The sequence below is a fragment of the Euleptes europaea genome, chromosome 4 (assembly GCF_029931775.1).
Source record: "Euleptes europaea isolate rEulEur1 chromosome 4, rEulEur1.hap1, whole genome shotgun sequence".
In the NCBI taxonomy this organism is placed as follows: Eukaryota; Metazoa; Chordata; class Lepidosauria; order Squamata; family Sphaerodactylidae; genus Euleptes; species Euleptes europaea.
This window is the reverse complement of record NC_079315.1, coordinates 4,660,522-4,685,375: the sequence shown is the minus strand read 5'-3', so window position 1 is coordinate 4,685,375 and position 24,854 is coordinate 4,660,522. Positions and strand designations below refer to the sequence as shown.

The 24,854-nt window shown below is 48.8% G+C and overlaps 1 protein-coding gene across 1 annotated transcript; it reads right to left on the bottom strand.

Moving 5' to 3' along the window:
- Window positions 1-1,420: 1,420 nt before the first annotated feature.
- Window positions 1,421-24,715, bottom strand: NELFA (negative elongation factor complex member A). The gene is made up of 11 exons (XM_056848870.1): window positions 24,502-24,715; window positions 13,354-13,525; window positions 10,644-10,805; window positions 8,870-8,959; window positions 7,778-7,908; window positions 7,001-7,070; window positions 5,912-6,000; window positions 5,055-5,166; window positions 4,028-4,260; window positions 2,708-2,807; window positions 1,421-1,605 (listed from the first exon to the last, which is right to left on the bottom strand). The coding sequence occupies exons 1-11, from the start codon at window positions 24,709-24,711 to the stop codon at window positions 1,421-1,423; spliced, it is 1,554 nt and encodes a 517-aa protein (XP_056704848.1). The 5' UTR covers window positions 24,712-24,715.
- Window positions 24,716-24,854: the final 139 nt, after the last annotated feature.

The window sequence follows — 24,854 nt, the reverse complement described above, 5'->3', positions numbered from 1 at the left end:
TAATTTAACCCTGGGCAAATCTGGGAGGAATCATTCGGTTGTCACTCTGACCCATCATCCAAGCATTCCAACGCGGACAGAGGAACCTGGATAGATCCTGTGGTGCTCTGCTGTTAAGTCTTCCTCCAACGGGGAAATAGGATGTAGGAAGTCTCCCCCACCGGAAGAAAGCCTTTCTTTGTTAAAGGAAGCCTCGGTGCAAGGAAGTCCCACAGCACTGCGCTGAAGACCAGCCCCTCTGGTACGTGCCAAGGGCCCAGATTCTACGTAAAAGATAACCCCGGCTGGCCCTGAAAACCCAAAGCGAGCTAACCGAAGCACCGCCTGGAAAGCGAGCAGATTTAAACCGCATTTAGCGTCAATGCTGAAGGCGCCTGCCCAGCTGAAGAACTGAGACGGAAAACTTCACCTGGTGGTCTCCGGCATGCTTTCCGGATTGCCTTCGAGTGCCCGTGTCAAAATGTAACTGGCAGATGCCCCATATGACGCGAGCACGCAGGCCAGGGAGGAGGGTGCGGACCGAGCCGGAGTGTGCATATTTGCCACTGAGCAGTGCGTGAAGCGTGTGCTGCTCACAGATGAAAATCCTAGGGGTCTCCGTTGACACGGCTGAGTTTCGTGCCGCCGCTATTAAAATCCGGCAAAATTTGTTTGATCAGGTGGTTACAGATAACTTCACGATAAGATTAAAAAAACAAGATTTTTTCATAGCGAGGGTTTTAAGGATCAATTTGTGTAGCATCGTTGAAGGATCACTCTTGTTTTATTGCATTTTTATTTGCTTGGGCTGTTGGGAATCGTTTTTTGTATATGCCTCAGTATGCGTCCGGCTGTTAGCCGTATTTTTAACAAAGAGTGTGAAGTGTGTGCCCGCCTCTGCCCCCTCCCCACTGCTTTATGCAAAATCCAGGGACCCCACCCCCGCTTTCCCAATAACTGGTAAAATCGCTAGCAGCAGGGAGGGGGAAATGCAACAATACATTTTGTCACGTTCAGTCAACTATGGAAGAGAAAAGAACTACAAACACAGCAGCGGCCATTTCTAAAGCCAGGGCTGGACTCCACAAAGCACGGGGCTACCGTAAAAAACCCCGTCCTTCCCTTTGGTCACTTCCCCCAAAAGTTCTGGAGGAGAGCTTCTTTCAGAGGGGGCGGATGCGTTTAACCTCTGCTCCTTCGGCCATCTTGAATCCCTGCTGCGTCCCACCCCAACACACACACACACACACACACATCCCTTAAACAAAAGAGCAAAGCACAGTCGTTTGCGATCTTTCTTCTGCTATCCGAGCCAACCACGGCTAGCCGTTTGACGGTTAAAAAGAAAGCCTTCACAGGAATGTCGGTCTGCCGAGCTGCGCGGCGGAGGCGCGGGCTCGGTCCCTGGCCCGCCCGGTCCATGTCCGGCCGCAGCGGCCGCTTAGGAGACGTTGGTCAGGGGCTTGTACTTCTTTAGCCTGGTCCACTGGCCGGTGGCGTAGTTCATTTCGAAGACTGTGTCGACCAGCATGGTAGTGCTCCCAGTGCCATCTGCCTTGGGCAGCTGCTCCGTGTGCTCGCTCAGCTTGATCTGGATGATATTGCCCTGCTCCTGGCACGGGTTCTCTGCGGAGGCAAAAAGGCCAGAGGAGCTCAGCGAAGGGAGGCGCAGCTGGGCCCACAAAGACGGAGATGTTCCGCCAGGCCTACGGTTGAGGGCAGCAAGGGTTTACCAACAGAGCCAGCCACCCTAACCCCTCCTTTAGGGTTGCCAACCTCCAGGTAGCTGGAGATCTCCTGCTATTACAACTGATCTCCAGCTGATAGAGATCAGTTCCCCTGGGGAAAATGGCCACTTTGGCAATTGGACTCTATGGCATTGAAGCCCCTCCCCAAACCCCACTCTCCTCAGGCTCCGCCCCAAAAACCTCCAGGTATTTCCCAACCCAGAGTTGGCCACCGTAATGACAGACAAAGGTGAGGGAGCAGTTTGCGACGTGGCTTAGGAGTAGGGTTGCCAAACTCCAGGTGGTAGCTGGAGATCTCTTGCTATTACAACCGATCTCCAGCCGACCGAGATTAGTTCCCCCGGAGAAAATGGCTGCTTTGGCCATTGGACTCTATGGCATTGAAGACCTTCCCCTCCCCAGACCCTGACCTCCTCAGGCTCTGCCCCAAAAACCTCCAGGTATTTCCCAACCTGGAGCTGGCAACCCTACCCCCTCCATGTTTTTATCAACATTAATTTGGGGGCCCTGACTGTCCCCTTCAGGGCCACCGTGGCCCTATGCTCTACAGATGAGCGCCACTAGCTTAATTATGCAATTAGTTTATGCAATTAGTTAACTATTAGGAACCGGTTTTAAATGTTTAAGATCTATTTATTGTATATGGTTTTATACTGTTGTTAATTATGTTAGCCACCCTGGTCCCAGCCTTGGCTTGGATAGAGGGCAGAATATAAAGCAAAATAAATTAATAAAACTAATAATAACGATAATAATAATTTTCCACAGCTGAAAACAGAGTGGTTTTTAAGTGCGCTGGAATCAACTGTTTGCAGTCATATTTCACCTCCAGAGATGTGATGTCCCAGAAAAATTCAGAAAACAAGGTATTCTCCCCAATGACTTTTTTCTCCCCCCCCCCATCCCCAATTGGAAAACCTGGACATTTTGGGGAGCGCTGACAAAAGCAGCGAAATATTTTCTCAGTTCTTAATACATGCCTCTCGAGCCTGCCATGAATCCCAAAATAAGCGCCTTCTCTGGCTTTGTGATTTTGTTTGCGGTCTTGAACATTTCTTGTGCTGCGTACGTTTGTTCCCTCTGCAAGAGGGAACATCCGAAGGGAAAAGAAAAAAAAAGGAGAAACAGTCAGTCAGTGAACAGACTTGCTAGAAATCACTTTAGCATCTAACAATCTGATTTTTAGATCAGCGAAATCCAACTTTCCTAGTCCTCCAGCAAAAAAACCCCCAGAATTCCTAACTAGGCCTTCAGAGAGTTTCAATTCTCACCACATTGGCATGTGCTTGAGATTAATTCTTCACACAGAATCCTTCGTTGACCCTCCTTTCTCTACTTGAACTTTTTAAAAAATACAAGCAAACCAACAGCCTCATCCTTGCCACGGTTCCCCCCCACCCCATTTAAGAATCCAAGCCAACGTTTCGTGGTTCTTTGAAATAAGTGATACTCGCCTTTCCATCAGCAGTGACTTATGGCAGGTTTCTTTGTACACCTCACAATGCCCGATTATGTGCCTGCAACGCTGGAGTCCCCGACTCAATGGAACATATCCTATTGGATTGCCCATTCCATTCCTTAGACTGGAGTAACTCTCCTTAGGAATGGGCTGCTGGTGACGTAAACGAGGCCAGAACACACCTCTTGTTAGAAAGTGGTCCTACTCCGAGGAGGGCTGTGCAATCGCAGTGGCAGATTAATTACACAAGATAGTAAGCTGTACGCTTGCTTGAATAATAATGAGTAGATGTGCCAATTAGTAACGTGCTTTCCAAATATGTATAATGGAAGGAGGAAATGAGATGCTATATATGGTTTGTGATTGGGAGTGACGGGGTGCTTCTCTCCTCAACAGCTCCTTGAGCTGGGGGGGGGGCACCTTATTTGCATGCACAGAAATAAACTTTTATTTCTTTCGCCCCCTTGGTGTGGTTATTGGCTCAACAGCACCAGGGTCAAACCTGTTTAGGGTAACATTGAGGCAGCTGCCTGCTTGGGGCTTGGCCGGCTAATTTTTAAGTTGATAATTTTGTGTGGCCCGCGAATGATGTTATAAATATCCAAAGGGCCCTTGGCGGAAAAAAGGTTCCCCACCCCTGCTATAAAGGAAACCACGGCCCTCAGTTTGAAAGACCTGAGCAAGGCTGTTAAGGAGAGGACGTTTTGGAGGACGTTGATTCATAGGGTCGCCACGAGTCAGAAGCGACTTGAGGGCATGTAACACTTAACATACACATTACTAGGAAGATTCCAAGCAAACATTGCCGGAGTGACCCCCCAGGAAAACATCACTGGCTTACGGTTAGAAGGAGGGTTTTCTTTGGCGCCGCCTGTTGAGTCTGTGGTGCCGCCGGGGGTGCCTGCACCGCCGGAGCTGTGGCTGGAGGGGTCACAGGAGAGGCAGGCGTCGCCGCCACCGAGTTGGCGTTGCTGTTGTACATGGGCGTCCTTTGCTGGAACTGAGTCGGGACCGCGCCGGCGGGGGGCGTGGCGGCCTCTTCTTTCGCTGCTAAGGGTTCTCGGGCGGATCCGGCTGTTGGAAAGGACAGGCCGTCATCCACAGCTGAGCGCAAGAGTGACGCCGGGCTCACCCGCGCAACTGCTTACGACATTTGACACCCAACCCTGTGCCCCTTCCCACAAATACCTAAGAATATGGCCTCACGACAACAGGAGGAGGAAGAGGAAAAGGAAGAAGAGGAGGAAGAGGAAAAAGAAGAGGAAAATGAAGGAGGAGGAAGAGGAGGAGGAAAAAGAGGAGAAGAGGAGTTGAAGAATCAAACTGGCTTACAATCACCTTCCCTTCCCCTCCCCACAACAGGTGAGGTAGGTGGGGCTAAGAGAGCTCTAAGAGAGGTGTGACTGGCCCAAGGTCACCCAGCTGGTGGGATGGGGGGGCCTCTCCCTGCAATCTTAACTCCCGGGCAGGAACGTGGGAGAAGACGGTCCTTCAGATAGCCTGGTCCCAAGCCGTGTAGAGCTTTAAAGGTCAAAACCAACACCTTTTTTTTTTTTTTTTAAATTTAACTCCCCTCCCCCCCTTTAATTTTTTTTTTTTTAAATTAAAACCAACACCTTGAATTGGGCCTGGGAGCAAATCGGTAGCCAGTGCAATTTATGTAGTACCGGGCACCTGATGGTTGGCCCCAACCAGCAGTCTAGCTGCAGCATTCTGCACTAGCTGTCACCTCTGAACACTCTTCAAGGGTAGCCCCCAAGTAAAGTGCACGGCAGTAGTCCAGCCTGGATGTAATTAAGGCGCGGATCAGTGACTAGATCTGACTGAGCCAGGAAGGGGCCCAGCCGACGCACCATCCAGGAACTTACCTGTTTGCGCGTCAGAACTTGGAACGTAAGAGGAAGACGGCACGATGCTGGGGGCTGCAGGAAGGTAGCTGGTGGAAGCCAGGGCAGGCTCATTATTCAACGCTCCCAGTTTCTGCAAAAAAAAAAAAAGGGGGGAGGAAAGAAACATGTATGGTCTTAAAACAGCTTCAAGGATCGATGTGGTTCCTTTAGGTTGGCTGGTCAAAACAATGTTGTGTTGGTCAAAATTTTCTCAGATGGGATTTACAAAACCACCCCAGTAATTAAACAGCAATATGTAGGCCGGGGTCCCCCAGCGTGGCACCCATGGGTGCCATTGCGCCCACTGATACCTTTCCTGGTGCCCACCAGGTGTTTCTAGAAAGTGGGTGGGGCCAGAATCTGCACAAATATTGAGCTATGTCATTTTGATTTTTAAATTGGTGGATTTTGTTGTAGGTTTCAAATATTTTCCTGCTGTTGCTGCCTCTAAAAGCCTCCACACTAAATGGAGTTCTGTGAACGAAAGGAAAGTCTTTTCACCAGGCTGGGTTGCCCGTGAAGGTGGAGGGAGGCGTGGTGTAGTGGTTAAGAGCGGTGGTTTGGAGCGGTGGCCTTTAAAGTCACATGTTAATACTCATGCTGTGCTTCCCCTCTGGCCAGTTGATCATATTGATTTATACTATGTAATCCACCTTGAGAAATGTGGACTATAAATAACATAAACAAAATTACAATAAACAGAATTATTAATCCAAAAATAAGTCAATTGTGTGAGCGTAGATGCGTGTCTACTCTGATATTTCTGGTGAAATAGAAACTGTGCACATGAACAGAGTGATTGGCATGCTAGATATTAATGTAAGTTAAAACCCCACCTGAGTAGACACAAGTCCAGCTGCGTAATCTGGAGTGGCATTTTCTAGAATGGTTTCCTCTTTTGCTGGTTTCTCCACCACTTTTGAATCTATTCAATTAACAGGAAAAAAAATGCTACATTTTACGATTTCATTTTGGCCAACGGTCTGATCCCATTATCCGCAAACATGCAAACTGAACATACAGTCTTTTTGTTCCTAGGAATTCATGTTTCCATGCCCACAGAGAACACATAGGGTTGTTTTTTGGTTGTCTCCTGATAGGCATGTCCAAATATAAGGCCTTTATCAGACAATGCTTCTCTTTATTATTTAAAAACATATTTAAATGCCATAAACAGACAATTCAACAAAAAAAATTTTTTTTATTCATTTCTCTGTCATGAGATAATGAAGAACACACATTTTCCAGATCACGTTATCTGCTCAGCAGTTCCCCTTTCTCTGTCATCTTGGACTATGTACCACATGGACAAATGAAGCTGCCTCATACTGAATCAGACCACCGGTCCATCAAAGTCAGTATTGTCTACTCAGACCGGCAGCAGCTCTCCAGGGTCTCAGGCAGGGGTCTTTCACATCACCTACTTGCCTGATCCCTTTAACTGGAGATGCCGGGGATTGAACCTGGGACCGTGTGCATGCCAAGGAGATGCTCTACCACTGAGCTACGGCCCAAAAATGGACACATGAACACATGAAGCTGCCTTATACTGAATCAGACCCTTGGTCCATCAAAGTCAGTACTGTCTACTCAGATTAGCAGCGGCTCTCCAGGGTCTCAGGCAGAGAGAGGTCTTTGACATCCCCTACTGCCTGGTCCTTTCAACTGGAGATGACGGGGACTGAACCTGGGACCTTCAGTATGCCAAGCAGATGCTTCCCCACTGAGCCACGCCCCTCCATCAGGAAGCGTTCTTCTCTCAAGCTCATCAAGTCCCCAATTCCTCTCGCTTCTCAGAAGCCTCCCCCCACACCCATTCTCACCGCTTTTAAAGTAAGCCCAGGCACACACAAAGCGACAGATCTGCCCACCTAGTCACTGAATATTTTAAAAAGTTTAAAAAGTTGGTTCTGCCGAATACCAACCTAAAGTCTTTCTTCTTCTTTTCGCTTCCCGGCCAGCACTGACCACTTCCAGCTCTTTGATAGTTAGAAACTGCAAATATATAGAAGTCATTGCATGGATTGTTCCGATGGGCCTCTGACAGTCATAGAATCATAGAGTTGGAAGGGGACCACCAGGGTCATCTAGTCCAACCCCCTGCACAAGGCAGGAAATTCACAACTACCTCCCCCCCACACACACCTCCAGTGACCCCTACTCCATGCCCAAAAGATGGCCAAGGTGCCCTCCCTCTCATCATTTGCCTAATGTCATAGAATCAGCATTGCTGACAGATGGCCATCTAGCCTCTGCTTTAAAACCTCCAGGGAAGGAGAGCTTCACCACCTCCCAAGGAAGCCTGTGTTAAAATAGCACAATGGCATTTCCTAGGGTTGATATCTGTAACCACACACCAAATGCATTTCGGCCTGTTGGGCCTTCATCAGTGGTTAATTAAAACCCATGTTAAGCCTGCACACATTTACAGATAAATACATAGACAAGCAGTTCAAATCAAACCAGGCATGTGGTCAGATTGGTTCTAGTTGTAATACTGGTTTGTATATGTCGCTCATATACTGCTCTACTAGGCTGATAACTGCACACATCGCATACGGTGGTCAGAGAGCAAGCTCTTAGGTTAGGTGAACTCCCAATACGTCCAAATATACAACATACATGCTCACATAAATCTGCAAAAGATGATAAACACACTTCTGATTCTGATGGAAAGCAAATGCTCTTGTAAGTTCCTCTACCTTTACTCCTCTTTCTTTGCTCAGAGGAGTTCTCGAAGGAGGAATGGGCGTTCTGTTTCCAGCAGGGCTGAATACGCTCGGGGTGGTGGGATTCCTGAATGGTGCTTGTTTCGGGATTCCTTTGAGCGGTGCTAAAAAAATTCAAATTAACAGAGATTCACAATTGTCGTCATTGTCCATGGAACAGAAAACGGGATTAAAACCACCGTTACTGGGAAACACCCAAAGGGATGATAGCCATGCCCACAAAGCAAAAAGAAAATATGCTTAAGACTGAGAAACGAAATAGCCGAGAGGCCGAGCAGGCATGGTTAAATTTCAAACACAAGAGTTAAATTGTGGAACTCCCTGCCGCAGAATGTGGTGATGGTTGCCAACTTGGGAGGCTTTAAGAGGGGAGTGGACATGTTCATGGAGGAGAGGGCTATCCATGGCTACTAGTCAAAATGGATACTAGTCCTGATGCACACCTATTCTCTCCAGGATCAGAGGAGCATGCCTAATATATTAGGTGCTGTGGAACACAGGCAGGATAATGTGGCTGCAGTCGTCTTGTTTGTGGGCTTCCTAGAAGCACCTGGTTGGCCACTGTGTGAACAGACTGCTGGACTTGATGGGCCTGGGTCTGATCCAGCAGGGCCGTTCTTATGTTCATATTATAAATATATTATATATAATTATATTAGGTGCTGTGGAACACAGGCAGGATAAATGCTGCTGCAGTCATCTTGTTTGGGGGCTTCCTATAGTCGGCCACTGTGTGAACAGACTGCTGGACTTGATGGGCCTGGGTCTGATCCAGCAGGGCTTTTCTTAAGTTCTTCTGATAAAACCATTACATTAAAGATGAGCAATTTCACTAGCATGGGGGGGAAGTGAACATTTGACAGTAACAACTTGCAATATTACCTGCGAGGTCAGGAAATAGATGTTTTAAATTAAATTACTAAAGATAATGTAAGTGGTTAAAAGCACACTGGGGAGCTGAAGAACTCTCGTAAACACATCCCTAAAAATAGCAGCTTTACGCATGAATTGTGCCTACGCATAATATGTCTCTTTAGTAGCAACAAAAAAATAAATAAATCATACTTGTTGTATCTATCTTTTTGACCAGCCCCCTTCCTTTGGCATGGAAAGGCACTCCCGCGGTCTTCTTCAGTTGCTGAGCAGTTTCAGTAGCTAGAAAAAACATAATCTCCATCAGTACTTGGCTAGAAAGATAACCCACAATCAACTATAAACAGTGCTCTTAACAGCACATAAGTTATCCAGAAAGACCATGGTGCTCAATAATCGGATGAATCCACACTCAGACCTATAACAGTAGTGTTCTGACCCCTGGGAGTCTGTAGGGTTGCAAGCTCCAGGTCAGGAAACTCCTCGGAATTTAGGGGTAGAACCTGGGGAGGGTGGGGTTTGGGAAGGGATCTCTGTGGAGTAGAAGGCCACAGAGTCCACCATCCAAAGAAGCCGTTTTCGCCAGGGAAACTGATCTGCGTTGTCTGGAGATCCGTTAAAATCCCGCGAGATCACCAAGCCCCTGGGAGTTGGCAGCCCTAGGAGTCTGACATGCATGTATTCTGATTTGTAATCGCTAGGCCACAACTAAAGGTAAAGGTAGTCCCCTGTGAAAGCACCAGGTCATTCCTGACCCATGGGTTGACGTCACATCCCGACGTTTCCTAGGCAGACTATATTTATGGGGTGGTTTGCCAGTGCCTTCCCCAGTCATCTTCCCTTTACCCCCAGCAAGCTGGGTACTCATTTTACCGACCTCAGAAGGATGGAAGGCTGAGTCGACCTTGAGCCGGCTCCCTGAAACCGACTTCCGTTGGGATCGAACTCAGGTCGTGAGCAGAGCTTTTGACTGCAGGACTGCAGCTTACCCCTCTGCGCCACGGGGCTCCTAGGCCTCGACTACTGATCCAATTTTAAATCTTCACTGAGAACATGACAGATGCAAGGGGAGGCTGTGCTCTTGATGAAGAGGAGGGAATTTCAACAGGCTGGGAAAACCGTGCCCATCAAAATGCCCTCTTCTACACTTCTAATGGAGATAACAAACTTCTCATGCCCATTTTCCCCATCTTCTTTTAAAAGCACCTCCCCGCTTAAAAAAAATAAATAACTATGGTGCTACTGCTACCACTGTGACCAACCACAGATTGGTGTTACACAAGTCCCTGTGAATTCCCACTTCAGTAGTTCCAGATCAATATTTCGAGCCACAAACTTACATTCATAGAATCATAGAATTGGAAGGGACCACAAGGGTCATCTAGTCCAACCCCCTGCACACTGCAGGAAATGCACAACTACCTCCCCCACACCACACCCCCAGTGACCCCTACTCCGTGCCCAGAAGATGGCCAAGGTGCCCTCCCTCTCATGAACTGCCTAAGGTCATAGAATCAGCATTGCTGACAGATGGCCATCTAGCCTCTGCTTCAAAACCTCCAGGGAAGGAGAGCTTACTGCCTCCCGAGGAAGCCTGTTCCACTGAGGAACCGCTCTGTTAGAAATTTCTTCCTAATGTCTAGAGGGAAGCTCTTCTGGTTTAATTTCAACCCGTTGGTTCTGGTCCAACTTTCTGGGGCAACAGAAAACAACTCGGCACCCTCCTCTCTATGACAGCCCTTCAAGTACTTGAAGATGGTTATCATATCCCCTCTGGGTCTTCTCCTCTCCAGCCTAAACATACCCGGCTCCTTCACAGGTATCAACCTCCTTCTCCAGCTTTTAACAGCATGGAGCAACTATGTTATGTACGCCTTTAAAAGAATGTAAATACATACCCATGAGAACCATAGTAAGAACCACCCCGCGCGCTCGCGTTTATAAATACGCCCGGCCCGAAACTTACACTTCTGCAAGAGCTCGGCCCGGAGAGTAGCGCTTTTCGGCTTCCGTTTCAGCTGGAAATGTTTCACGGGCGGAGTCAGTGGTCCAGCCAACGTGGTCAAGGCATTTTTATTTAAGTACTGGCATTCTAACGGCAACATGGCGGAAGTTTCACATTCGCTCACTACGCACAAAGTAAGACGGTACACAGGAAATGAGTTCTCGCGGCAACTCATAGTCAGAAAAAAGGTTTCAGATTTTAAGTAAATAACTCGACATTCCTTCAAAAATATATATATTAAGGCACAAACGCAATATGCTTTATGAGCCATTTCTACGCCAGACTTCACTCATGCCCAGCGTCCAACAGAGCTGAAACAAGATCTCTGAAAGGGTAGATCCTCTGGCACAGCCGTATTACATAAGAGAATGCATTTGTTGGAGCTCAACGGATAAGTCATATCGACAAGAAACTCATCGTCGTTATTTTAAAACCGTCTTTGGCGTGGTACAAAGCAGCGAGAATGAACTAGCATAGATTTTTTAAATATTGTAAAATGGTATTTGAATACAGATAACTTTGTATGGAGTTTGAAGTTATAACAGTTGGTTAAATAAGAATGCGCACACAGCCAAGGGGGGACTGCTCAGTGTTGTCACCCTCTTCCAATAATGATCTGCCGGTGGTCCCTGGGCCGAAGGAAGTGCGGCTGTCCTCAACAAAGGCCAGGGCTTTTTCGGCCCCGGCCTGGGGGAATAGTCTTCCTGGTGACATCAGGGCCCTGCGGGACCTCGAGGAGTTCCTCAGGGCCTGTAAAACGGAACTATTCCGCCAGGCCTGTAACTGAGGACGGCCGCGAGTTGAGATCCACCGTTACTGGCCTCCCCATCCCTCCCCCCCACCCCCGCTCCTGACATCAGTGGGGGGTGACCTGCGGAAATCCTGTTACAGGGTGGCATCTGGGAATTTTAAGGCCATCTATTTACAGTTGTACTATAATGCATTATTGATGTGGTTAACTTTTTACGGATGATCGAGGTGTTTTATGTATTCTAAGGTTGTTACCCGCCCTGAGCCTGGCTAGCCGGGAATGAGGGCGGGCTATAAACGAATAAATAAATAAAACCTATAAATATTGGCATCTGTATTGATTATCAGCACTTTCTTAGGAGGACTCCATGTCTATAATCTGCTTAGCTTTTGGTAAGAAATAATGGGCTCGTGTAAACGCTTTTGTGTGACCGTCTATGTAAAGTCAATAGATGGTATTATCATATTATTTCTTTATTTTTGTTGTCAAGTCACATCGATATTTAAAGTGTAAACAATCTTGTTTTAATAATCATAGAGTTGGAAGGGACCACCAGTGTCATCTAGTCCAACACCCTGCACAATGCACATCTGAACACATGAACACATGAAGCTGCCTTCTACTGAATCAGACCCTGGGTCCATCAAAGTCAGTATTGTCTACTCAGACCGGCAGCGGCTCTCCAGGGTCTCAGGCAGGGGTCTTTCACATCACCTGCTTGCCTATATCCTTTAACTGGAGATGCCGGGGATTGAACCTAGGACCTTCTGCATGCCAAGCAGATGCTCTACCACTGAGCTTTGGCAGGGCTAGTTCTCCCAACAGGGCTTGCTGTAAAATCATTCATCTGTCCAAAGCCTTCTGAGGGTGGCACCCTACGGTTGCTCCCCGACCCTCTCTGTTGTGGCTCCCAATTGGTGGAATGGCCTGCCTGGAAAGAAAAGGAAGGCTCCCAAGCCTCTATTATTCTGCAGAACGTGAAACGGAATTATCCGAAAGGGCATTTTTATAAAGTGAATTGAGGCTGCAGCTAATGTCAGCGGAATTGTATATATCGTGTTGCGTTTATTGCATTGTTTTTTTCCCCTAATTTTGTAATCTAGCCTTGCTACATTCTTATATACAATAGTCTTTCACCCCAATCTTGTAGCTCCTGCTTTACTGTCTATATTCTTTTCTTTCTCTCCCCACCCCCGTTTTTAGACCGAGGTCTTGAACCATAAAACTTAAATAAGACCCATCTCTAAAAACACCTCCCTTCGTCTCTTCTCTGCAGCCTCCAGAAAACGAGCAACGAAATAAGTACACTGCGGGTCAGAGTCCTATACTGTCTGTATTACACTATGTTTTTAGTACAACATGTTCCAGTTTTGTCTACAATTACCAAAGAATACCTGCTGGTAGTATGTATTATATTGTTGCTCTAGGAGTTGTTTTTAGCTCCAATCTATGAGTCTCAGCGAAAAAGGCAGATTATAAATTGGGGTCCCCAACCTTTTTGAGCCTGCGGGGCACCTTTAAATTCTGACCCAGCGTTGTGGGTGCACCTGCAAAATGGCTGCCTCGAGGGGCAGAACCAGGCACCCAATGGCTGCCGCAACTCACTGTCACTCACTCGGCGAAGATGCTTGAGCAGTGGTGGCAGCTGCTGCTGAACCAATGGTTTTAAAAATCTGCACAGCCAATCAAATGTTCAATGGCCAATCAGAAGCTTTGCCAGGCAAATGCCCCACCTGGCACCGCCCACTTTCTAAAAATTTGGCAGGCACCAGGAAAGGTGTCCATGGGTGCCATGCTGGGAATCCCTGCTATAAAATGAAGCAACCAATCCCACTTCGTATGACGACACGGGGACTGCACCCCAACCCGATATTTACTGAGCAAACGAAAGAACGACACGTCACGTGAATGGGCGCTTACCTTTTTCTCGCAGTTCCCCTAAAATATCCTGAACATTGGGGTTCTGCTCTTCCAGATCAAGGTTAAGGGAGCCCGTATCTGGAAATGATTTTAAAATATCAGCTACCATTAAGACCCAGGGGTCTGAATCCAAAGTAGCGAGCTGGATAATGTCGCCCAGGGCAACTTTCATCTGACAAAGAAAGAGGGGGAGAAGAAACAAAATCAAGAGTGGCAGACGCTCAGAGCAAATCGGAGACGGCTTCTGAAAACTTTACTCAAACACATTCAGCCCGTTAAGTTTCGCTTTACAGCACGACTCAAGGGTTTGCATCATAGAATAGAATCCTAGAGTTGGAAGGGACCACCTGGGTCATCAAGTCCAACCCCCTGCACAATGCAGGAAATTCACAACTACCTCCCCACCCCCACACACCCCTAGTGACCAGAAGATGGGCAAGATGCCTTCCCTCTCATCATCTGCCTAAGGTCACAGAATCAGCATTGCTGACAGATGGCCATCTAGCCTCCCCTTAAAAACTTCCAGGGAAGGAGAGCTTCACCACCTCCCGAGGAAGCCTGTTCCACTGAGGAACTGCTCTGTTCGAAAATTCTTCCTAATATCTAGATGGAAACTCTTTTGATTTAATTTCAACCCGTTGGTTCTGGTCCGACCTTCTGAGGCAACAGAAAACAACTCAGCACCATCCTCTATATGACAGCCCTTCCATTACTTGAAGACGGTTATCAGATCCCCTCTCAGTCTTCTCTTCAGGCGAAACATACCCAGCTCCTTCAACCTTTCCTCATAGGACTTGGTCTCCAGACCCCTCACCATATAAATGCATGTTGTTGCAACAACAACAAAAAAAAAAGGCTGGGTGGGCAGAGCTACAACCATGAAGGGACTTTTCTCAATAGGTTTGCAAGAGAGAATACAGAAAAAGGCACGTATTTTTAGAATGGAAAATATTTGCTCTAGAGGAATTGCAATCTGTGATCAGAATCTGTATTGTTTATATGCGTTCCTAATTTCCATTACACTTTATTTTTATATTATTATTCCATATCTAATTATGTATGTATTCAATTTTTAACTATGTAGGATACTTGCTAGTCTATGACTGAGAATAAAGTACGTATGCATGTATTAGGTGTTGCAAAGCACAGGCAGGACAATGCTGCTGCAGCCATCTTGTTTGTGGGCTTCCTGGAGGCACCTGGTCGGCCACTGGGTGAACAGACTGCTGGACTTGATGGGCCTTGGTCTGATCCAGCTGGATGGGCCTTAGTCTGATCCAGCAGGGCCGTTCTTATGTCATTCAGCCGCTGGACAACTGCATACAGACACCCCGCCAGGGCAAGAGAGTGCCGAAGAGGGGAAGATTATTCAGAGTAACATATACATGGGTGTCATTAGCATATCAACTCCTTCAAAACTTTGGACGATCTCATTAAGGGGCCTCACGCAGGCATTAAACAACATGGGAGATGATGCACGGCCCTGTGGCACCCAAGCCGTTAGCCCCCAAGGGAACGATTGAAGAAGAGTTGGTTTTTATATGCTGACTTTCTCTGCCACTTAAGGGAGACTCAAACCGGCTTACAATCACCTTCCCATCCCCTCCCTACAACAGACACCCTGTGAGGTGGGTGGGGCTGAGAGAGCACAAAGAGAGCTGTGACTAGCCCAAGGTCGCCCAGCTGGCTTCGTGGGGAGGAGTGGGGGGGAAAAAACCAGTTCACCAGATTAGCCTCTGCCGTTCATGTGGAGGAGTGGGGAATCAAACAAGGTTCTCCAGATCAGAGTCCACCGCTCCAAACCACTGCAAATATGGAACTTCCCAAGCTGAGGTTACTGACTTACCCCATAAGTAAGGGAAACCAGAAAGCACAAAAGGAGATGTTGCCAAAACAAGGTGGAGAGGAGAAAATTAGATACACGGATAGTTTGTTAATAGCCTCGAAACGCTCAGAGCTGTTTTAGCAACAGCAAAAAATAGTACAAGAAGGAACATTTATTAAGAACGGGGGCGGGGGGGCACGAATCTACAGAGGCGAGACTTGTACGCAGACTGCCACATGGCCATGTTTCTGTGGCTTCAACCTCACATTTCTGGCATGGCAGTTAAATGCATCAACCTATGAACACACATGAAGCTGCCTTATACTGAATCAGACCCTCGGTCCATCGAAGTCAGTATTGTCAACTCAGACCGGCAGCGGCTCTCCAGGGTCTCAGGCAGAGGTCTTTCCTACCACCTGCTTGCCTGGTCCCTTTAACTGGAGGTGCCAGGGATTGAACCTGGGACCTTCTGCATGCCAAGCAGAGGCTCTACCACTGAGCCACAGCTCCTCCCCAGGGTAACATACCTTCAACTATCCACGCAGAGCAATCCTTCACCAGAGTAAGGTTAAACAGATCACTCATTTCAATGATGGAAAATCTATTTAAAAGCTTTGCATTTTATTTATTTGTTCATGAGCCAGCGTAGTGTAGCAGAGAGCCAGCGTTGGTGTAGTGGTTAAGAGCAGTGATTTGGAGCAGTGTATTCTGATCTGGAGTACCAGGTTCGATTTCCCACTCCTCCACAAGAGCGGTGGAGGCTAATATGGTGAACTGAATTGTTTCCCCACTCCTCCACATGAAGCCATCTGGGTGACCTTGGGCTAGTCACAGTTCTCTTAGCGCTCTCTCAGCCCCACCTACCTCACAGGGTGTCTGTTGTGGGGAAGGGAAGGGGACTGTAAGCCGGTTTGATTCTCCCTTAAGTGGTAGAGAAAGTTGACATGTAAAAACCAACTCTTCTTCTTCATTTGGAGACCTGTAACCTACTTTCTCTACTCCGTGCAGATTTTCCCTGCCACCAAAGGCTCTTAGTTGAACCCAAAGGACAGGATGGCTTTGTTGTATTTGGTAGAGCGACAGAATGGTCAGCGCGTGCAGGTGCCTCTGAGGTAAAAGGGGACCCTTTACTCTAAGCCGGACAGCTGTTTTCTCTCAAGCATAAATAGGGTTTATATTTAGAAGTTTAACAGCACAACAGTTTCAGTATGGTTCGTAAGCGTAATGGTTTCAGATAGGTACTGTTCTCGTTCTCTCTTTCTCTCTCTCTCTAAGAACATAAGAAAAGCCAGGCTGGATCAGACCCAGGCCTATCAAGTCCAGCAGTCTGTCCACACAGTGGCCAACCAGGTAGCCCACAAACAAGACGACTGCAGCAGCACCATCCTGCCTGTGTTCCACAGCACCTGATATAACAGGTCTGCTCCTCTGATCCTGGAGAGAACAGGTATGCATCATGACCAGTATCCATGGATAGCCCTCTTCTCCACGAACATGACCTCTCCCCTCTTAAAGCCTTCCAAATTGGCAGCCATCACCACATCACGGGGCAGGGAGTTCCACAATTTAACTATGCATTGTGTTGTTGTTTTGCCGTCAAGTCACATCTGCCTTACGCTTAGCTTCTGAGATCTGACCAGATTAGGCCAGCCTGAGCTGTCCTAAAATAGACCTAGCCACAAAAGCCTATTTCCCACACTTGCCACTTAGGCTAATAACTTCCACTCAGAACACAGATTTCTCTCGCTCTCCACAGTAACCCCCCCCCGCAGTCTCTTCACCCCTTCCTCTCTCTCTCCTCTCTGAACAGCCCAGTCAACTCCACCCCCCTCAGGACCAACTACTATCCGACCATAGGTCACACTGTCTTTCATGGGGTGGCTGCTGTTGAACAGGAGCAAGCAGCTGGACCTGGGAGAGCCCTGCAAGTTGCGTGGCATCGAGCTGCCCAGTGGTTGCTGCTGGGTATGAGCCAATCAGTTGTCCCTCAAAGGCCAGAACAGCCCTGGAAAGGGCTCTGTCCCTTCCACCTGCCTTTTACTGACAGAAACCAAGGCGTGAAGGCTGCCTAGCAATGGCAACTTGAACTGAGGGTATCTGTTTCTTAAGGCTACAGGCACAGTTTCTATTACTGGGGTGATTAACCCCCAATGTGTTGTTTTGTTGTAAATTTTGGTGGGTTTTTTTAGATTTCAGATTTTTCTGCAAAACTGAGGCATTTGTAGAAAGGTCTGTCGTGTCTGCTCTTGGCTCCAGTCTTTGGATTTAAATATCCACAGATTTAACTACGCTGAGAATTAGATATATTGATGCAATATTTACTTTCTCAGCAAACCTGTATGTTAGCAATATTTACTTCCTCAGCAAACCTGTATGTTAGTGCTTTAACATAAAATGCATTAGCAGATTTAAAAAATTGCACAATTTGGCACCAGCATCTCTACTGTTTCAGAGCTTAGTTTATTGCTTTATTTGACACGTTTCCAAAGAAATTCTTTCACACGCTGTAGAAGATGGAAGGAGCTGAAATAGGTGTAGACCAAGAGGAAACACAAGGTCTGCTGCAAAGTGACCTTGGCACCATGTTTTGAATCGCAGAGTCACAGATTACACTCCCGGGTCAAATTCCTTAAGATGTTTTGTACTCTGCAACACTGCAGAGAACCATTCCAATCCCAAGTTCTAAGTGTGTCGTCATCTGATAAACCGGAGAAATGCTGCTGTTACTATCTTGTGGATCCACAAGATTTACAGACACAGGAAGGGGAAGGGCCATAACTCAGTGGTAGAGCATCTGCTTGGCATGCAGAAGGTCCCAGGTTCAATCCCCGGCACCTCCAGTTAAAGGGACCAGGCAAGCAGGTGATGGGAAAGCCCTCCGCCTGAGACCCTGGAGAACTGCTGCCGGTCTGAGTTGACAATACTGACTTTGATGGACCAAGGGTCTGATTCAGTATAAGGCAGCTTCATGTGTTTTCATGTGTATGTGTGAATTGACTGGCAACAGAGCCAGCATGGTATAGTGGTTAAGAGTGGTGGTTTGGAGCAGTGGACTCTGATCCGGAGAACTGAGTCTGATTCCCCCACTCCTCCACGTGAGCGGCGGAGGCTAATCTGGTGAACGGGATTCGTTTCCCCACTCCTACACATGAAGCCTGCCAGGTGACCTTGGGCTAGTCACAGCTCTCTTGGCCCCACCTACCTCTCAGGGTGTCTGTTGTGGGGAGGGGAAGGGAAGGGGATTGTAAGCCGGTTTGAGTCTCCCTTAAGTGGTGGAGAAAGTCGGCATATAAAAACCAACTCTTCTTCTTCTTCCTTTGAGAGTGAAGTTTTTCACCTTTCCTTCTTCCAAACTTGTAAGTGAAGCTGTGCTCAGATGGCCAGACACAGTTGATTATATCTGGGCGAGAAGGCAAAGAATGTCCGACAAACTAATTTGCTGAAGAAAGACCAGAACCAAGGGGGTTGAAATTAAAGCAAAAGAGTTTCCGTCTAGACATTAGGAAGAATCTTCTAACAGAGCTGTTCCTCAGTGGAACAGGCTTCCTCGGGAGGTGGTGAGCTCTCCTTCCCTTGTGGTTTTGAAGCAGAGGCTAGATGGCCATCTGTCAGCCATGCTGATTCTATAGGCAGATCACGAGAGGGAGGGCATCTGGGCATGGAGTTGGGGTCGCTGGGTGTGTGTGGGGGGGAGGTAGTTGTGAATATGCTGCCATAATCATTACTACTTAAATTACCACTGCTGGACTTAAGGGAGCTTGAGTGTAGTTTGAAGTAACTTGTTCAAAACAAGGCAAGCAACCTAGCGACACACTCTTTCATCCTTTCCCCCATCCCTTTAAATCACAGCTGACTTATGGCTACCCCATAGGGTTTTCCAGGCAAGAGGAGTTCAGAGGTAGTTTGCCACTGCCTTCCTTTGTGTAGAGGCCCTGGACCTCCTTGGAGGTCTCCCATCCAAATACTTGCTATGGTCGACCCTGCTTAACTTCTGAGATCTGACAAGATCAGGCTAGCCTGGGACTATCCAGGTCAGGGCAAATATTTTGCCGCCAAGTCATAGTCGACTTATGGCGACCCTGTAGGGTTTTTAAGGCAAGAGGCGTTCAGAAGTGGTTTGCCATTGCCTGCCTCCACGTCACGGGGAGGGGCTGTGGCTCAGTGGTAGAGCCTCTGCTTGGCATGCAGAAGGTCCCAGGTTCAATCCCCAGCATCTCCAGTTAAAGGGACTAGGCAAGTAGGTCATGTGAAAGACCTCTGCCTGAGACCCTGGGGAGCCGCTGCCGGTCTGAGTAGACAATACTGACTTTGATGGACCAAGGGTCTGATTCAGTATAAGGCAGCTTCACATGTTCATATGTCATGGCCCTGGCATTCCTTGGTGGTCTCCCATCCAAATACTGGCCAGGGCCATCCCTGCTTAGCTTCTGAGTTATGCCTGGGGCTATCCAGGTCAGGCCCATAATCCTCTACTCTGCAGCAAATAGATTAAAGCAAAGCTCTATAGCTCTCAAAGAGATTCTCAGTCAATACCCAGCACTGCCAGTCACATTAAATGAAGCTGCCGTTGGCCAGTCAAGATCTGCACTGACTACTCTGGCTGGCGTGAGCTCCCCAGGGCAGAACTCTTTCCCATAATCTTTTCACTAGAGATGCCAGGGATTGAACCTAGGAACTTCTGCATGCTCTACCACTTAGAAGAAGAGTTGATTTTTATATGCCGACTTTCTCTACCACTTAAGGAAGAATCAAACCAGCTTACAATCACCTTCCCCTCCCCACAACAGACACCTTGTGAGGTAGGTGGGGCTGAGAGAGCTCGAAGAGAGCTGTGACTAGCCCAGAGTCACCCAGCTGGCTTCATGTGGAGGAGTGGGGAAACCAACCCGGTTCACCAGATTAGCCTCTGCTGCTCACGTGGAGGAGTGGGGAATCAAACCTGGGTCTCAAGCTGCCATTGACCTGTCAAGATGGGCATTGACTACTCTGACTGGCGTGAGCTCCCCAGGGTGTCTCAGGCAGAACTCTTTCCCATAACCTTGTTACTAGAAATGCCAGGGATTGAACCTAGGAACTTCTGCATGCTGTAACACTCAACCATAGCTCCTCCCTTCAAGTCTCCTCCTCAACTCACCTCCAGAATTCCATGGATTTGAACAAAGTGGCAATGGTTGACCATACATTTTCTGGAGCTATTGGGACAACTACTCAAACTAGCACTATTCATGGAAACAGGTTGAACTTTACTAGCGGTCAAACATCTCAACCATCTTAGCAGAGCCCTGTTCCAAAACCCTCTTGGTCTGTCCCCCTAACAGCTACAGATCCTAAAAGAGCAATCCTATCCAGAGTTGGGCACACCTGAGCACACTCAAATGGGACTTTAAATGAATGCATGAAGCTGCCTTCTACTGAATCAGACCCTTGGCCCATCAAAGTCAGTACTGTCTGCTCAGACTGGTACTGGCTCTCCAGGGTCTCTGGCAGGGGTCTTTCCCATCACCTACCTGCCTGGTCCCTTTAACTGGAGATGCCGGGGATCAAACCTGGGACCTTCTGCATGCCAAGCAGACGCTCTACCACTGAGCCACAGCCCCTCCCCGAATTGAACAGGGAAACAGACTGGCAGCCGATGTAGCTGTGCTCTGACCACACCTGCTCCCTGACCCAAATTGGCCCTCGGGGCAGAAGAGGTTCTCAGAAGGGTGTGCCAGTCCCAAACTTAATCAGACCCTTGGCCCTTCAAAGTCAGTATTGTCTACTCAAACTGGAGATGCCAGGGATTGAACCTAGGACCTTCTGCATGTCAAGCAGATGCTCTACCACTGAGTCACAGCCCCTCCCCAAATGAACACATGAAGCTGCTTTCTATGAATCAGGCCCTTGGTCCATCAAAGTCAGTATTGTCTACTCAGACTGGCAACGGCTCTCCAGGGTCTCAGACAGAGGTAGTTCACATCACCTACCTGCCTAGCCCTTTAACTGGAGATGCTTGGGATTGAACCTGGGACCTTCTGCATGCCAAGCAGATGCTCCACAAACTGAGCCACAGCCCCTCCCCACCACAGGGCAGATACATGTCTCTTCCCTCAGAGGGACATCAACAGTATTCCTGACAACTAAGCTTACAATTTCAGCAGAAGCGTAAGATGCCTGGGGTACAGTCTAAAATAAATAAAGCATTAGAACTTGATTCAGCTGCACATATAAATTTAACACATGAAACCGCCTTACACTTAATCAGACCCTCGGTCCATCAAAGTCAGTATTGTCTACTCAGACTGGCAGCGGCTCTCCAGGGTCTCAGGCAGAAGTCTTTCACATCACCTACTTGCCTAGTCCCTTTAACTGGAGATGCCGGGGACTGAACCTGGGACCTTCTGCATACCAAGCAGAGGCTCTACCACTGAGCCACGGCCCCTCCCTATGGCTGTCCAGGGTCTCAGGCAGAGGTCTTTCCCATCACCTACTTGCCTAGTCCCTTTAACTGGAGATTCCAGGGATTGAACCTGGGACCTTCTGCATGCCAAGCAGAGGCTCTAACACTGAGCCACAGCCCCTCCCAGAAAGTTGGCCTATAAAAACCAACTCTTCTTCTATCAAGGTCCGTACTGTCTACTCTGAGTAGCAGTGCTATCAGGCAGAGGTCTTTCACATCACCCAATCTTTTCTTTTTTTAACTAGAGGTGCCGGGGATTGAACCTGGGACCTTCTGCAGGCCATGCAGATGCTCTACCACTGAGCCACAGCCCCTCCCCACCACCGGGCACACACGTTTTTCTTCCCTCAGAGGGACATCAAATTGGACCTTCAACATCCCCAAGACAAAAAGGTTGGGGAGGGGGGGGGCAGAGAAATGCACACAGGAAATTAAAGTGTCAAGTTGGCCTAAACACACAGGGACACAACAGAGGGAAAAACAGACACCAACGGACCTCTGGCTAGGGGTTCCACCTGATCCTTGCTGGTTGCCAAGTTTCTCACAAAGAAGGCAGAAGGTGGACAAATTGTGTCTCAAGTCGAGCCGAAGTAGCATTTTGCAAAAGTCAACACGCTTTCCACTTTTAGATTTGTACGTTGAAATCTGACATGCAAATTCACAGCTCGGCCATTTCAAGCCATCAACATAATGCCTATAAACAATTTTTGCTGCTGCCAATTTCTAATAGTCTCAGTTCTGGATCTCGGTTGCCCATGCCTAAACAGCAAATGGTTCAAGATCATAGAATCATAACAGTTGGAAGGGACCACCAGGGTCATCTAGTCCAACCCCCTGCACAAGGCAGGAAATTTACAGCCACCTCCTCCACACACCCCCAGTGACCCCTACTCCATGCCCAGAAGATAGCCAAGATGCCCTCCCTCTCATCATCTGCCTCAGGTCATAGAATCAGCATTGCTGACAAATGGCCATCTAGCCTCTGCTTCAAAACCTCCAGGGAAGGAGAGCTCACCCCCTCCCGAGGAAGCCTGTCTCACTGAGGAACCGGTCTGACTGTTGGAAACTGTTTTGATTTAATTTCAACCCGTTGGTTCTGAGTTCAAATCAAAAACCACAGATAAAAAACCACAGAGACACACCAGGTTCGCGTCAACTCCAGTTTTTTTGCATCAGTTGGATTCAAGGCCAGATTCGAGCACAAGAGTACCTCGGAGGCGAACAAGAGTTTTCAGGGAGGGAGCTTTCCAGTTTGACTCTGAGGTGCTGCTGGACTCGGATCTAACATTTCCTCCCACGTGAGCTTCCAACAGCCACAACTCCTGAATTCTGCAGAAACAAAAGCCGTTCAGGTGCTAGGTTTTGCATTCCTTCTCCTCCAACAGACCTGAACAGCTCCCCCTTCGTAGGGTTGCTAACCTCCCAGTGGGGCCTGGAGACCCCCTGGAATTGCATTGATCTCCAGACAACACATATGAACACATGAAGCTGCCTTATACTGAATCAGACCATCAAGGCCCATCAAAGTCAGTATTGTCTGCTCTGACCGGCAGCGGCTCTCCAGGCTGAGGTCTTTCCCATCACCTACTTGCCTGGTCCCTTTAACTGGAGATGCTGGAGACTGAACCTGGGACCTTCTGCACACCAAGCAGACACTCTACCTCTCGACTACAGTCCCTTCTCCTTGCCTTCTACTGAATCCAATCCTTGATCCATCAAGGCCAGTGTTATCTACTCAGACTGGCAGCCGCTCTCCAGGGTCTCAGCTGAAGGCCTCTCACATCACCTACTGCACAATCTTTTTAGCTCGAGATGCCAGGGATTGAACCTGGGACCTTCTGCATGCCAAGCAGATGCTCAACCACTTGGAGAAAATGGCTGTTTTGGAGGGTAGGCTCTGTGGCATTATAGTTAAATTGTGGAACTCCCTGCCCCAGGATGTGGTGATGGCTGCCAACCTGGAAGGCTTTTAAGAGCAGAGTGGAGGAAAGGGCTATCCATGGCTACTAGTCGTGATGCATGCCTATCCTCTCCAGGACCAGACTGCCGGACTAGATGGGCCTGGGTCTGATCCAGCATGGCTTGTCTTAGGTTCCTAACCCAGAAGTTAACTTGTGGAACTCCCTAAGCCAAGGGTGTGGCGATGGCTTCCAACCTGGAAGGCTTTAGGAGTCATGATCCAGCAGGACTTTTCTTATGTTCTTATGCCTATGCTCTCCAGTATAAGAGGAGCAGGCCTATTATCTTAGGTGCTGTGGAGCACAGGCAGGATAAATGCTGCTGCCCTCGTCTTGCTTGTGGGCTTCCTGGAGGCTCCTGGTTGGCCACAGTGTGATCAGACTGCTGGCCTTGATGGGCCTGGGTCTGACCCAGCAGGGCTTTTCTTCCTGCCCCAGGATGTGGTGATGGCTGCCAACTTGGAAGACCTGAAGAGGGGAGGTAACATGTTCATGGACAGAGTTGCCAATAGGGTTCACGACAGGGTTCGTGAGCTTCCTGGAGGCCCCTGGTTGGGCCGCTGTGTGAACAGACTGCTGGACTTGATGGGCCTGGGTCTGACCCAGCAGGGCCTTTCTTAGGTTCTTAACACAGAAGTTAACGTGTGGAACTCCCTGCCGCAGGATGTGGCGGCGGCTGCCGACCTGGAAGGCTCGAAGAGGGGACTGGACGTGTTCATGGAGGAGACTGGGTGTCCATGGCTACTAGTCGTGATGCGTGCCTATCCTCTCCAGGGCCAGACCGCCGGACATGATGGGCCACGGCCTGATCCAGCATGGGATGCTCTTACGTCCCTCCCCCCCACCGCCTCCCCTCCCCCGAGTCTCCAGGAGCCCCCCCCGCCGGGAGGTGGCAACCGCCGCCGCCCGCCCCCGCGGGCCCTCACCTCGTCGACGGCGCGCCGGGGCAGGTGCAGAGCGCCGAGGAGCAGCTTGAGCTTGACGGGCGAGGAGAGGCCGTGGAAGCAGAGGCGGATGTTGTCGATGACGGCGGCGGTGAGGAGCGAGGCGATGCTGGGCGGCGCCCACAGCTCGTCGGTGGAGCCCAGCTTGTTGTGGAGCCACAGGCCGGTGTCGCTCTCGCGCATCGACGCCATCTTGGAGCGGGAAAAATAAAGAAGGGGGCCGTCGGGCGGGCATTTTATGAAGACGCCTAAACGGGAGGGGCGGGGCGCCGCCTGGGCCCAGGACCCGTCCCCCCACCCCCTCCGTAACGCAACATGGCGCCGCCCTCGCCGGA